Source organism: Balaenoptera musculus, chromosome 1, assembly GCF_009873245.2.
Source record: "Balaenoptera musculus isolate JJ_BM4_2016_0621 chromosome 1, mBalMus1.pri.v3, whole genome shotgun sequence".
NCBI lineage: Eukaryota > Metazoa > Chordata > Mammalia > Artiodactyla > Balaenopteridae > Balaenoptera > Balaenoptera musculus.
Genome location: NC_045785.1, coordinates 100,195,566 through 100,210,542, shown reverse-complemented (window position 1 = coordinate 100,210,542; position 14,977 = coordinate 100,195,566). Strand labels below are relative to the sequence as shown.

General features: G+C 35.2%; 1 protein-coding gene across 1 annotated transcript in view; it reads left to right on the top strand.

Annotated features, from left to right (window-relative positions):
• Positions 1-13,821, top strand: part of PTPN22 (protein tyrosine phosphatase non-receptor type 22) — a 59,817-nt gene extending 45,996 nt beyond the window's left edge. Inside the window, 5 exon segments of the mRNA XM_036864662.1 lie at positions 2,123-2,206; positions 2,453-2,568; positions 5,006-5,036; positions 8,949-9,026; positions 13,391-13,821. Of these exon segments, the coding sequence (XP_036720557.1) occupies positions 2,123-2,206; positions 2,453-2,568; positions 5,006-5,036; positions 8,949-9,026; positions 13,391-13,455 (374 nt within the window). The 3' untranslated portion in view covers positions 13,456-13,821.
• Positions 13,822-14,977: the final 1,156 nt, after the last annotated feature.

Genomic DNA, 14,977 nt, shown 5'->3' with positions numbered 1-14,977 from the left:
CTAGATTGTGGTGATGATTGCACATCATTGTGAATGTACTAAATGTCATTAACGGCAAATTTTGTTACGTGTATTTTATCACACACGAAGCTTGGCAGAAGAATTTAAATTTAATTCAGTAAGTAATAAGCATTGTAGGTTCTTCATCAGGGGAGTATTAAGATGAAAATGGTATTTTGGGAAGGTATTTGTCAGGATATCGTTACCTGAAAGTTATAGTCTCATAATATTTCCTAAAATCAAGCGGGAAGGTGATAAGCTACTTCAGAGTAGTTATCAAATATTTATCAAATGCCTACTATATGCCAGTTATTGTATTAGGTGATGGAAATAAGTATTGTACTTAATTTTTGCATATTACCCAGCATATAAGGAATAAACAAGAGAACTTGCTTTATAGGTAAGTCCTAAGACGTGAAAAACCCAATGACTGAAGACAGATAAAACTCTAGCACTTAACCACATACTTATTTTCAAAAGACATTAATAGGGACTTATCTGGCAGTCCAGTGGTTACAACTCTGCGCTTCCAATGCAGGGGGTGCGGGTTCGATCCCTGGTCAGGGAACTAAGATCCCACCTGCCACGCGGTGTGGCCAAAAAATTAAAAAAAAAAAAAAGACATTAATAAAGTATATAATTATACTTAGCGCTGTATAACGAGAAGCATACATCAATAGAACACCGTTTGTGTTCTAGGACTTACATTGTGGGAAAATAGCTCCATTATTTAAAATTCTTTATCATGGAAATTTTCAAACACACAGTTTAAATCTACCATAATAGCAGTAATCACACTAATAAAAGTAATAATAATTCCTTAATATTATCTAATATACAGACTTTGTTCAATTTTCTCAAACTGTCTCAAACATGTCTTTTTACAGTTGGTTTATGTGAAGCTGGATTCAAAGTCTGCACATTGCCTTTAGTTTATGTTTCTTAAGCCTTTTAAAGTTTGTAACAGTTCTTCTTTTTATGTTTTCTCATGCCATTTATTTGTTGAGGGAATGGGCCATTTGTCCTTAAGATTGGCTAATATTCTGGATTTGGCTGTTTGTATCCTCATGGTTTTATTTAACATGCTCCTTTATCTCCAGGATTCTCTGTAAAATTGTAGTAAGATTAGAAGCTTGACTAAATTCAGGTTCAATTTCTTTGGAAGAATACTTTTGTAAGTGAGCTACAAGTTTGTGATGAAGCATAGGCTCATTGGCGAAAGAGCTAGAATAACAAAGTTCTTGAGGCTCCAGTCAATGTTCAGATAATTTTTTATTTGGCTGTTGTAGGTTAATATTGAAAAATTGGAAAAGTTATACAAAACCAAAAAGGGATTTTTAAAAATAATTTTTATTGGAGTATAGTTGATTTACAATGTTGTGTTAGTTTCAGGTATACAGCAAAGTGAATCAGTTATACATATACATATATCCACTCTTTTTTAGATTCTTTTCCCATATAGGCCATTACAGAGTATTGAGTAGAGTTCCCTGTGCTATACAGTAGGTCCTTATTAGTTATCTATTCTATATATAGTAATGTGTATATGTCAATCCCAATCTCCCAATCTCCCAATTTATTCCTCCCCCCACTTCCCCTTTGGTGACCATAAATTTGTTTTCTACATCTGTGATTCTGTGTTTTGTGAATAAGTAGATTTGTACCATTTTTTAGATTCCATGTATAAGCAATATCATATGATTTTTTTTTTATATAGACTTTTACTTTTTTTTTTTTAAGTATTTGTTTATTTATTTATTTATGGCTGTGTTGGGTCTTCGTTTCTGCGCGAGGGCTTTCTCTAGTTGCGGCGAGCGGGGGCCACTCTTCATCGCGGTGCGCAGGCCTCTCACTGTCGCGGCCTCTCTTGTTGCGGAGCACAGGCTCCTGACGCACAGGCTCAGTAGTTGTGGCTCACGGGCCCAGCTGCTCCGCGGCACGTGGGATCTTCCCAGACCAGGGCTCGAACCCGTGTCCCCTGCATTAGCAGGCAGACTCTCAACCACTGCGCCACCAGGGAAGCCCAATATCATATGATATTTGTCTCAGAAAGGGATCTTGACTTAGGACTTTTAATTGATGAATTTTTTTTTTTTTGCTTTGTTGTATACTCTTTTCATAGATCGACACCAAGATCGTTCTTCTTCCCTGCCACCTCCACTGCCAGAAAGAACCTTAGAGTCCTTCCTTGTTGCTGATGAAGATTGTAAGTGGCAGTGCTCTCTCTCAAAAAAGTTATAAAAATGAGACCATTAAAGGTTAACAATAAAATAGGATCTAAATGGAAAAGGTACAAAGAATGATTAAATAAGATAAAAATAATACATTTAAAAATCCCATAATGCATTGCAAAAATAATGCATAAAAAAGTCAAGCTAAGAATTACTGAACATATACCTGTATACAATCTGAAGGCTTAAGAAGCTATGCAACAAAACACTTTTTTTTTTAGGTATGCAGGCTCAACCTATAGAGACTTATTCTGCTAGCTGTCCTAACACCATGGAAAATTCAACATCTTCAAAACAGACATTGAAGACTCCTGGAAAATGTTTCACAAGGAGTAAGGTAAAGAAGATAGGAGTTTATGGAAATATGCCAGAGGCTTTCTATTACTGAAAGTGTCCCTACCCCTGCCACTCCAACCCCGGGCCACCAGCATTAAGATGAAAAATTAGACTAAATATTTTCACTGATAGTCACTGTTGGTCTCACAACGATCAAAATTAATAGAGAGAAACCAAAAATTTTTTAAAAAACCCCAACAACTTAAAGCATGCCCAATAAAACTATCAACTTTTTTTCCCTGAAACTAGACAAATTGATTCCAAAGTTCATATGGGGGGAAAAAAGAGCAAGAATAGTCAGTAAACCGAAAAAAAAAAAAAAAAAGTAAAAGCAATGAAAGAAGGGTAGCTTTATCAGATATTAAAACATCGTAAAGCCTCAATAATAAATATGGTATGATATTGGTGTATGAAAAGAAACACATACCAACAGAGCAGAAGGAAAACTTCAGAAATAGATCCAAAAATGTATAGGAATTTAGTATATGATGAAGGGAGACTTTCAAGTCAGGGAATAAAGATGGATGTTTTAATCACTGTTGTTGGTTCAACTGGATAACAACCTAGAGGGAAAAAAGGTAGGATCCATACCTCACAGCTATACCAGTATATATTCTAGTTGGATAAAAGATTTAAATGCTAAAAAACAAAAAAACAACCCATCAAAGTACTAAAAAGACCTGGAAAGATTACTTTACAACCTGGGAGTGGGAATGATCTTTATAACTATGATTCAAAATCCAAAAGCCATAAGAAGGGAGATTTATAAATTTAACTAAGTAAAACAGAAAATTTCTGCATGGTAAAACAACAACACCAAATCACCTTAAAAATCAAAAGACAAAGAACAAATTGGAGAAAAAAATATCTGCAATTGGCATCATAGTCAAAGGACTATATTTCTTTAATATTATATATTTCTTTAGCAATTCATAGAAAATAATAACCGTAAAAGAAAAGTGAGCAAAAATACATGATCTGATAATTCAAAGATAAGTAAATGTGCATGATCTGACCTTTAAACATTTGATATGTTCAACCTCACTCATAATAAAAGAAATACGAATTAAAACCACAGTCACATACTGTGTTTCATGTTTCAGAAGGGCAAATTGCAAAGTCTGACTACACTCTCTGTTAGGCAGGCTACGGAAAAATAAGCACACTCTTGCACTATTGGTGGGAATGTACGTGGTATAACTTCTATGGAGGACAATTTAGCAATACCTATCAAAATTACCAATGCATATATCCTTTGACCCAACAATTCCACATTTAGGAATTTATCCCACAAATATGCTTGCTCATACATGAAATGAAATGTATGCCAGGTTATTCATTATACCATTATTTATAAGGGTAGACAATTGGGAACATAAATGTTAATCATCAGGGGAACTGATTAAATAAATCATAAATCATGGTATATGCATACAATGGAATTCTATGCAGCTAAAAAAAGAATGAGGACTCTCTCAGTATACTTTTATATATTTTATTAACTTTTGCTTAAAAGGGTGAAAATATGATCTATATTTATATTATATATTCATAAGTAACTTTGGAAGGATACATAAAAACTAACAACAATGGTTACCTGCAGGGGGAGGGTCAGAAACTAGGTAGATGGAGAACAAAGATGGGAGCATTTTTACTAGGATATTTTGAATTATAAATAATCTATATTTAAAAACTAAATTAAATTTTTCAAAAAAAATTATTAAATATCTATTATATAGAAGATTACATTTCTAAGTATTAGGAAAACAGAAATGTCATAAAGGACATCTAAATGTCCTTGAGAAGAGCACAGTTGATCTACTAGAATGCCTGTATAAGAAACAACATGAAAATTATCAAAAAGTAAAATACTATGGAACAAACTGAAAACATACACCCTGAGGAAATGTGAAGAAAAGAAGAAATCTGGGTAGATTCCTAGAAGAGGTTAAGTTAGAGACTTCACCATAAAGGAGGCAGAAGACGTGGGTTTGCTGAAAGAGGGAGAAGAAAGTAGCATGGTTAACAGTATGAAGTGAACCTCAGTAAACTGAGTACAGAAAATGACTGGCAAAATTTTTTGGCCTGAATGGGAATGGCAATGTATCACAGCTATCTTCAGAAGCCATTGTGGGTCCTGGAATGGTCGCCTAGTAAAGAAGACAAGTAGGAACTCCATCTTTCCCCCTGACACAACGATAGCACTATTTCTAAATAAATAGTGTGATTCTTATATGGGTGGAAAATGTAGCAAGATAAGATCAAGTGGAGACTTTGCACTGAATTAAAAATGGCAAGATAGAAAAATAATTTTGTACATTTGATATCCATTTTTAAAGAAATTAATCCTTTTGACTGAAGTCTATATTTCTAGTTGATTAAAGTATTTCGGATTTCACAGGGAAAAAACTCACTTTTTCCTTTTCTTCATTTTGTAGAGTTTGAAAATTTTGCGAAACATGAAAAAGAGTAAGTTTCTTTTACTTATTTTTAGAATACACATACCTCTTTCAATATTATGTAATTTTTCCTTATATAACTACTCTGAAAAAATGAACAATATTATTCCTAAACAGAACCTTGTTAGGGTCCTATATATCAGAACAATCACCCCTAGGCCTTGTACTCTGTTAGGTTCCACAATGCTAATACTGGGTAGGGAGTAAGGGGAAAGAAAGTTTCTGTTTGATACACAGGAATAATAGTATGATGTTTGGCACTTTCTACCCATGCTAAGATGCTGTCATACAAGAGTGTTATTTAAAATTCCCAGCAGTCTAACCTCAGATGTACTTTCTTTGAAAGTAGTCATAGCAAAGCATATTGTGAAACAAATGTGTTGATTTAATGAAATAAGCAAAGTATTGACACATTTCCATTTTTACCAAGTATTATTAGCAATAAAAGTCTGTTGCTTACTGTTTTTCCTATATTGTAATGAAAACAAAACCCGGACTCCTGAAACTGTGGGAAACTGATTATCTTAGAAATCCTATTTACAACTACAAAGTATATAAAACGTGGTGGTATATTTTTTACAAATTTGATCCATTGGGTTAGTCATCAAGGACCAAACAGCTATTTGATACTATACTGGTATTGTAGGGAGGGACAAAGAGCACTGAGAAAACTTGATTTAAGGTATAATCTAAGTAAGAAGGTTTAGAGCTGAATCTTAACTCTTTTCATTCTATCTCCCTGTCCATGATCTTGTGCTAGTCTGCTTTCATTGCCACCACACCTGATCTCTGAAGTGAACTGATTTCTTACCTCTGATGGGCTAAAGCATGACTGGAAAATATACTCTTTCCTCTAAAGTCAGTCAAAAGAGAATTTAAACACTGCAAGAGGAAATTATAGTATATAACATAAGAAATAAAACAGCTAAAAGCAAAGAAATGAGTGACTTGAATAGCTAACCAAAGATTGATTTGATCAGCTTAGCTTATGAAACACCCAGTTTTCTTTTTTTTTTCAAATTATTTATTTATTTTTGGCTGCGTTGGGTCTTCGTTGCTGCACGCAGGCTTTCTCAAGTTGCGGCCAGCGGGGGCTACTCTTGGTTGCGGTGCTCAGGCTTCTCATTGCGGTGGCTTCTCTTGTTGCGGAGAACAGGCTCTAGGTGCATGGGCTTCGGTAGTTGTGGCGCACGGGCTTAGTTGCTCCTCAGCATGTGGGATCTTCCCAGACCAGGGATGGAACCCGTGTCCCCTGCATTGGCAGGCGGATTCTTAACCACTGCACCACCAGGGAAGTCCCTACAGTTTTCTTTCTCTAAAAAAAAAGCAGAAAACAAACCCAAAAAACTTTCTTTCTCTAGCTCCAACCCTGTCATGGGGATATCAAACGAAGATACAGAAACTTCAGGTAGATTTAGGTTGGCATAGATGTGAGATACGGTATGACTGTCTGAGACTCTGAGTCTTATTTCTAAGTAAGAGCTCCCAGGTCATTCTCTAGATTTATGCTAATTTCTATTTCTCAGTTGCCTTCACCCTCTGGTCTTTTGTCCTTAAATTAAGAACAAAATCTGGCCCCAAAATTGATCCTGAAGCTTTAGACTTATCTGCCTTTACTTGCATGTGTTCTCTTCCCCTTCTAGATGGTCCATGCCTCCTGAGTTCTATATGTTCTCCCTTTAGCCTGGATGCCTTACTGGTCCTACTTTTACCGAAATTAGGATTCTTCACCTGTTGTTTTAAGTTAGCATCTAAGCCTGGTGTCAGGCTCTTTCTTTCATTCATTCATTCATTCAATGAATATTTGTTGAGTGCCTCCTCTGTGCCAGGCATTCTGCAAGGCACTGGGTATGTGATGGTGAACAGAACAGTGTGAATTTGGTGTGTTGTAGGAACTCAAAGGAAGCCATCATAGCTGGAGGGTATTAAGAGGAGAAAGGAGTAAGGTGTGTCCAAAAGATGGTGGAGATGAGAGGTAGTTAGATCCTTATGGGTCATGTTAATGACCCAATGGGAAGTCACAGAAGAGTTTTAGACAGAGATGTTACATGATCTGTCTTTTGAAAAGATCATTCTGGCTGCTGGTGACAAGAGTTGAAGCTGTCAGCTATGACACCTGATGCCTACTTTTGGTGGGAAACTTTAGCTGCTAGGAAATCCTTCACTTGCAAGTGACAGAAAACCCAACTTAAGCTAGCTTAAGCAGAAAAGGGGAATTTATTGGCTTATGACCAAGAGTTCAAATGATGTAATTAGGGCCTAATCTCTAATTCCATATCTCCCAACTTTGTTTCACTCTGTTAGCTCACTCATAGGCAGGCTTTTACCATGTGATTTCAGGCTTATGATGAAAAAAATGAGCTCTTTCCTGGTTGCTCAAGCAACAGCCTGATTGATGACTAGTGTTGATTGGGCCTGATTGTCTTGGCCAAACCTAAACCAATTATTGCCAGTATATTTAATGCTTGGATTAAGAGGATAGTGTCATACCTAACATTCAACAATTGTTACATGTGGACAGTGACCAATAAGGAATGAGGTCAGACCTAAACAACTGGTGCGACCATGGCAAAGTACCAACTGACAGCCCTAGTCATAGGTCAGCTCCTTCATCTAAGGGTTGAATGAGCTCCACGAGAAGTATGGGAGCTGAACATTGGAGAGGGGTGGTTTCTTAAAGGAAAATTCAAGTTCTATTATCAGAAGAAGGAATTAATGCTGAGCAGGCAGCATAAAAGTATCTATAACAAGCTAGATGCAGAAGTTCACTATACATATATGCAAAATCTTTGTCTCCAGTTATAAAAAATCAGTATTCCCTTTTGGGACAATTGTTTTCTTTCTGAAGGATGTATATACCTCTCAGCTCATGTGCAGTATAGAGATGATTGCTATCTCCTGAACTTTCTCACCTTCACCCACTTGTTTTCCATGTCTCTATCATCAGTGGCTAGCCCAATGCTTGCCACATAGTAGGTATTCAATAAATATATATTTTAACTGAATCTGATTGAAATTCATGATTTACTCTAGTGATTCATACTCAAGTAGCTCCAGGAAGGGGGAGGTCTTTCTAGAATCTTAGTATTAGGTATGTGTGTACAAACATATATGCAATCCTCACACTACATTCTGAAAATGATGGGAACAAAAAAAAGGTGAATGTTTAGTAATTTCTCCCCAATTATGTACTGTTTCTTAGAAAGTTTATACAAGCCTGAAATTATCCTTTTTTGCTGCTAGACAGTGCTTGTGCAAAATATGGACCATGTTTTCACTGGATTGTTTTCAGAATTGGGTGGATACTGATACATGAATATATTAAGGTGCTGGGAAGAGAAATATATTTTTAAGTCTGCCTATAGGTAGCTAAAATAGCAAAACAAAGCAACATAACAGTGCTTTTGGGGAGATTCTGGGCCTAACTAGAATCATCCATAATGGGAAAAAAGTAGGCTGGAAAGTGAAGAAAGATATTCCAGGCGTAGAGGATGGTGGAAGAAAAATCACAGACTTGCCACGGTTGAGCTAATGTGGAGAACAAATTATTTAAAAGTGTACTTAAGAGCGATCAGAGTGCAAAGTAAGATGCAGTTGAAAGCCAAAATGTAAATCCCAGAAAAAGTTGATTCACAATAAAATGGATTGTATTCCTGAATCCTTTGGTGATTCTCTCTAGTGTTGGGTTTATTATACAAACAATCCGTTTGCAAAGACAAGAAAACTTAAAAAAAAATACACACACAAAAATGAGAAAATTATAGTGTCAACCCATTTGTAAACAACTACATTTTGTTACATTTGATAGTGATATGTTTATCTGGAAGTATTAATTAATTTGGAGGAAATGTGTAATCTCAACAATTATGTGGTCTGAGTCTGTATCCATTTTTTCCCTTACATTTTTTTCTTTTGATTCTAGGTATCTGTAATTCTTCCCCATCAAACAAGCCTGCAGACTCTGTTCAGTCAAATAACTCCAGCTCCTTTTTGAATTTTGGTATGTGTGTTACTTCCCAGCAGAGTTAAAAAAATATTTATCTTAATTATTCATTTACAGTATAAGAGATACAACTTTAATATGATTTAAGTTTGCATGTATAAGTCCTTATGTTTATATTCTTTTTCATGCCATTTATCTTTTTATTTTTGACCTCTGCTAACTCTTACATCTTACATAGGCCTGAATTGCCTAGCATATATGGAAAATAAAACTAGGTACCAAATGATCATGTTGGCATGTAGTAAATGAATGTGAAAGCCAAATGAATAAATTCTGAAATGCCATAATACTCTAGTTCATATCTAAGCAAAGTTATAAAAAAATATACAAGTGTGATGAAAAGAACAGAAGATGCTGCTATCTAATCTTGTGTAACTCATGCAACATTAGGCGCCGAAGCACAATTCTGACAGTTTAAAGGAACTGTTTGCCCAATTGCTCTTTAGTATAAGCTATAAATTTAAAATAATTTTATATTAAGCATTCTATTATTCTATATAACATAAATTCATGATACTATTTAAGGTAGTATTATGTATACTATAATTTTTGTAAGGAGTACAGCAAATAATGTAGGATATTACTACTAAAAATTATTATTAACCAAAAAGCAGACCCCCTGAAAAGGTCTGGGGGACCTCCAGTGGTCCCAGGGACCACATCCTGAGAACTGTTGCTCTATGGTATTGTCCTTATCTGAATGATCAGAATTGTTGCTGCCACATTCAGACTGCAGGTGGCAAGAAGATGAGAGAAAAATGTGAAAGAGGTGTGGCCTCCTTTTCTGGTCTTAAGACACTGGCCTGGAAGAGGCAACATTATGCCGGCTCACATTCCCTTGAAAAGAACTTATACATGTGCTATATCCAAACTGTAAAAGACACTGGGAAATGCAATAATGCTGGGCAGACAGTTTCCCATATACTATTCTATTCCTGAAGAAGAAGCAAGGAAAAATTTTAGGGTACAGGTAGCAATCTCTGCCACAACTGGGGTCATGGCTCCTATCTCACCATGGCCAAGTATTCAACTAGACTCTCTGGATCTGTTTCTTGGGCTTTAAAAATTTTACTTGGATTACATGAACTCTAAGGTTTAAAATGTTATAATTAGAAAAACGTTATTCTTCTTATGAAATCATTTAGTTAAAAAGTTCATGTAGAATATTATATAACCTATGAAAAAAGCACCAAACTTTACCTGGAACACAAATGTTCCTTGCTTCCTTCTCTTCTCTCAGTCAGAGACACCACTTGAACAACTCATGGCCCATCTAACTTTACAACAGTCTGTGATATAATACGAGGATAAAATATTATACAGCTGCCTCCATGTTGTTTCTTCTCAAAGTTGAACATTTTACCTACTTAAAAAGCAGCACTTAATTTTTTCATTGGTTCTCTTTTATAAAAGAGGCATTATAAGGGTATTTTACTCAAAAAGTACTTAAATTTGAAAGAAAAAATTTTGTGGTTTATAAACATTATTTTTCCTGAATTGTCCTACATGCAAAAAAGGTAGCTCACTACTGTTCTAAACTATTGAGTAATGATCAGTGAAAAACACTGAATGTAGCTATTCCTCAAATTTCAGATACCTAGTACTTATGTCTCATGTTCTTACTTCTCAGTCCACTTCGGTTACAATCAAGCTATCTGGACTGAATGAATAATTTTGTGACTATTTTGTGAAACTATTGAACCTGGAATATATTTCCTTCTATCTTCTTATTTACCACTCAGAGGAGTGAAATGTGCAGGAACTAGGCTGTGTGCCCCCTCCCCCTAATTTTTTTTTTTTTTACCACCACTATTAATAAATTTTAGTGGATTTCTTGTTTTTAATCTTCTTTTCATTCCCTCTTCCCTAATCTCCTTGTCTTCCAGTTCTGGCATAGTTTTTGGTGGTTCAGATTTAGGCAGTACTTGAGTAGTTACTATGTGCCAGGCATTGAGCTGGGTGCTTTAACAAATATCTGATAATTTTCATCAGTTCTATAAGGTATATAATTCCCACAATTTTATAAGATGATGAAATTAATCATCTTTGAGTTTTCCATTCTCTGTTTTCCCTTTGTATTTCGATTCTTTCATTGCTCAGTTTGAGCCCTTAAAGTTGCTAAGTGTAAGAGTACCTTGAAAATATATCGCTATCAAAGAAAAGTCATATGTTGCTAAAGTGATTAAGAACCTACGTCATCAACCTGCATATATTCTGAAGGCATCCAGAAATAGCCTTCATTGGTTATGCAAAATTTCCTCATTCTCCTTCTGTGTGTGTGGGGGGCGGGGAGTGGGGCCTGGAGGGGAGTGTTTGAGGAGAGAGAGAAATAAAAATAATTAACCACTTAGTTTTATTATTAGTTTTTCAGGATTGTTTAATACTTTATTTTTTTCTAATCTTTTCAAACATAATCTCTGAGTAAATTGAGGGCTTTCTGGGTCAAAGTAGAAGTACAACTGAATTTAATACAATAATTTTCTAAAGCAATAGTGGTTATTTTTCTGAAATTTAAATTCCCCAGTTTTGTTTTTCTGAGAATGGGTGGTGGGTGAAAAGACATAGATAAAGGATATTATTAAACAACCCCCCCCCCAACAATCAGATTAAAAAATGGGCAAAGGAGTTGAATAGACATTTTTCCAGAGAAGATATATAAATGGTCAACAGGCACATGAAAGGATGCTTGACATCAGTAATCATAAGGGAAACGCAAACCAAACCCACGAGATATCACATCATACCTATTAGAATGGCCATTATCAAAAAGACAAGAGACAAGTGTTGGTGAGGCTATGGAGAAAGGGGAGGCTTGTGTACTGTGGTGGAAATGTAAATTGGTACAATCGCTATGGAAAACGGTCTGGAAGTTCCGCAAAAAATTAAAGATAGAACTACCATATGATCCAGCAATCCCACTTCCGCATATATATCTGAAGGAAATGAAATTATCTCAGAAGAGATATTTGCACCCCATGTTCATTCCAGCATTATTTACAATAGCCAATTCATGGAAACAACCTATGTGTCCACTGACAGATGAATGGATAGAAAAGATGTGAGAGATATATGTATACGGTTGACCCTTGAACAACACATGAGGTTAGTGGTGCCAACCCCGTGCACAGTGAAAAATCCTTGTAGAGTCGTACCAGTCCTACGGGGGATTGGTCCCAGGGCCCCCGTGGATACTAAAATCGAAGGATGCTCAAGTCCTTTACATAAAATGTCTTAGTATTTGCATATAACCTACCTACACCTTCCTGTTTACTCTAAATCATCTCTAGATTACTTATAATACCCAGTATAATGTAAATACTATATAAATAGTTGCTGGTGTGTGGCAAATTCAAGTTTTGCTTTTTGGAACTTTTTGGAAATTTTTTCTCGAATATTTTTGATCCACTCTTGGTTGAATCCACAGATGTGGAATCTGTGGATGCAGAATCTGAGGATAGGGAGGGCTGACTCTACATATACATACATGACTGTCTGAATTATTATGTATATGACTATATATATATATGAATATTATTCATTCACAAAAAAGAAGGAAATCCTGCCTTTTGTGACAACATGGATGTACCTTGGGGGAACTACCCTAAGCGAAATGAATCAGACAGAGAAAGACAAATACTATATGTTCTCACTTACATGTGGAATCTAAAGAAGCTTAGCTCATAGAAATAGAGTAGAATGGTGGTTGACAGGGGCTGGGAGGTGGGGGAAATGGGGAAATGTTGGGCAAAGGGTACAAACTTCCAGTTATAAGATGAATAAATTCTGGAGATCTAATGTACAGCATGGCAACTATAATTAACAGTACTGTATTATATACTTGAAAGCTGTTAAAAGTAAAATCTTATATTGAAAAGAAAAATCTTAAAAAATCACCACACAGACTAGTAGACAATTATGTGAGGTGATGTAGGTATTAACTAACCTTAATGTGGTAATCATTTCATGAAATATACATGTAAATCATCATGCTGTACACCTTAAACTTACATGTCACATGTAAACAAACATATGTCAATAATATTTCGATAAACCTGGGGAAAAAGAATACTATATGCTGAATTACCAAAGGCTATTACAATCATCTAATTATTACCATTCTTAAATTTGTAAGTGTTCTACAAATTTAAAATGTTACTAGTATTCTATTGTTATCATTTAAGCACTAACATAATTACTAGAATGCTTTTACAAAAAAATTACTAAATTGATCAAAGATGCTGTCTAACCTTTTAGAAAAAAATCCATGTATTTGCACATATTATAATACACTCTAAAATCCAAGTGTTCATTTCTGTATAAGAAATCTTTCTTTTTTCATTCAATTTTATTTTTGTTCCCAGGTTTTGCAAATCGTTTTTCAAAACCCAAAGGACCAAGGAACCCACCATCAACTTGGAATATTTAACACAACTTTGGAAAATCAGCCGCAAGTGAATCTGCAAATGAAACTACTAGAATACTGCTAGCTAGAATAAGTGCTGTATATTCATAATATCTACCATGAAGATATGGTAATGTGTTAATAGCTTTTAAAAGCAATATGCAAATAAATGTCAGAAGTTTTACATTTTCATCTCATTTACACTGGGTTGGAAAGCACAAATAGGAGTTTGTCATTTAAGCTATGTATAGAGAATGCTGTATGAGAAAGTTTTACAATGGACTTATTTTTCATTTTTGGAAGTTATTTTTAGTCTACTTTACTTTCCTACATAAATATAAACTTTAAAAGATTTGTAAAAATTGGATCTCAATTAAATGTCTATATTGTCAGAAGTTACCATAAAAAATGTTTTGAAAAATCTTACCTTGTGGTTATAGTACAAAATTATTGCTTGTGACAATGACTATTCCCTGGGAATTATTTTTGCTTAAATGGAGTATACATCTTTCCAAGTGTTGTGGGAAACAAGAGTAGTAAGAAAAAGAAGTTATATTTAAAGAGAATACAATATACATGTAATGACAGTAATCAGTTTTTCGTTTGGATATACCAAATAACAAGATGTTCAAGCACATTCCTGACAAGCTTTAGCCAATGTTATTCAGTTACCAAATCTAGAAGAATAATCAACAAAGTAGCTATCTTTTGGTGGCAGTTGTTTTCATTTCAAAGGTCCTATATAAACATGTACAATTTATATCCAACTAACTAGAGGTACTACTAGTTAAAATTTTTTTTCTATATGAATATGGATCTGCCTTATCTTTTTTTTTTTTTTTTTTAAAGGTGTAGGCTTATTTATTTATTTATTTTTGGCTGTGTTGGGTCTTCGTTTCTGTGCGAGGGCTTTCTCTAGTTGCGGCGAGCGGGGACCACTCTTCATCGCGGTGCGCGGGCCTCTCACTGTCGCGGCCTCTCTTGTTGCGGAGCACAGGCTCCAGACGCACAGGCTCAGTAATTGTGGCTCACGGGCCCAGTTGCTCCGCGGCATGTGGGATCCTCCCAGACCAGGGCTCGAACCCGTGTCCCCTGCATTGGCAGGCAGATTCTCAACCACTGCGCCACCAGGGAAGCCCTGGATCTGCCTTATCTTAAAGTTGATCTTTCAAATCTAATTTTATGTAACAAATATGTTAGTGGGTAATTATTACAAAGGATTTCTCTGACTTATCCTAATGACTTCACTTGAAGAGTTCATAACTTTCTAAAAAATGAAATACTTAAACAGCATTTGTTCTTCAATATTTTTCATTAGGAATCCCAATGAAGGCACACACTGGATGAAATATTACCTGTTTATTGTAGTGTAGTGTATACAAGAAGTGCTCAATAAACTTTTTGGTTTTCAAACTAACTTTATAGTGTTCATCGAGCTGAGTACTTTTCCAGGCACTAGTGTCATCAAACCACAGAGATTTTATCTGAGTACTTTATTGTAATCAATTATTTCCAAATATCTTTATCAAGGCGGTAAAATGTAAAG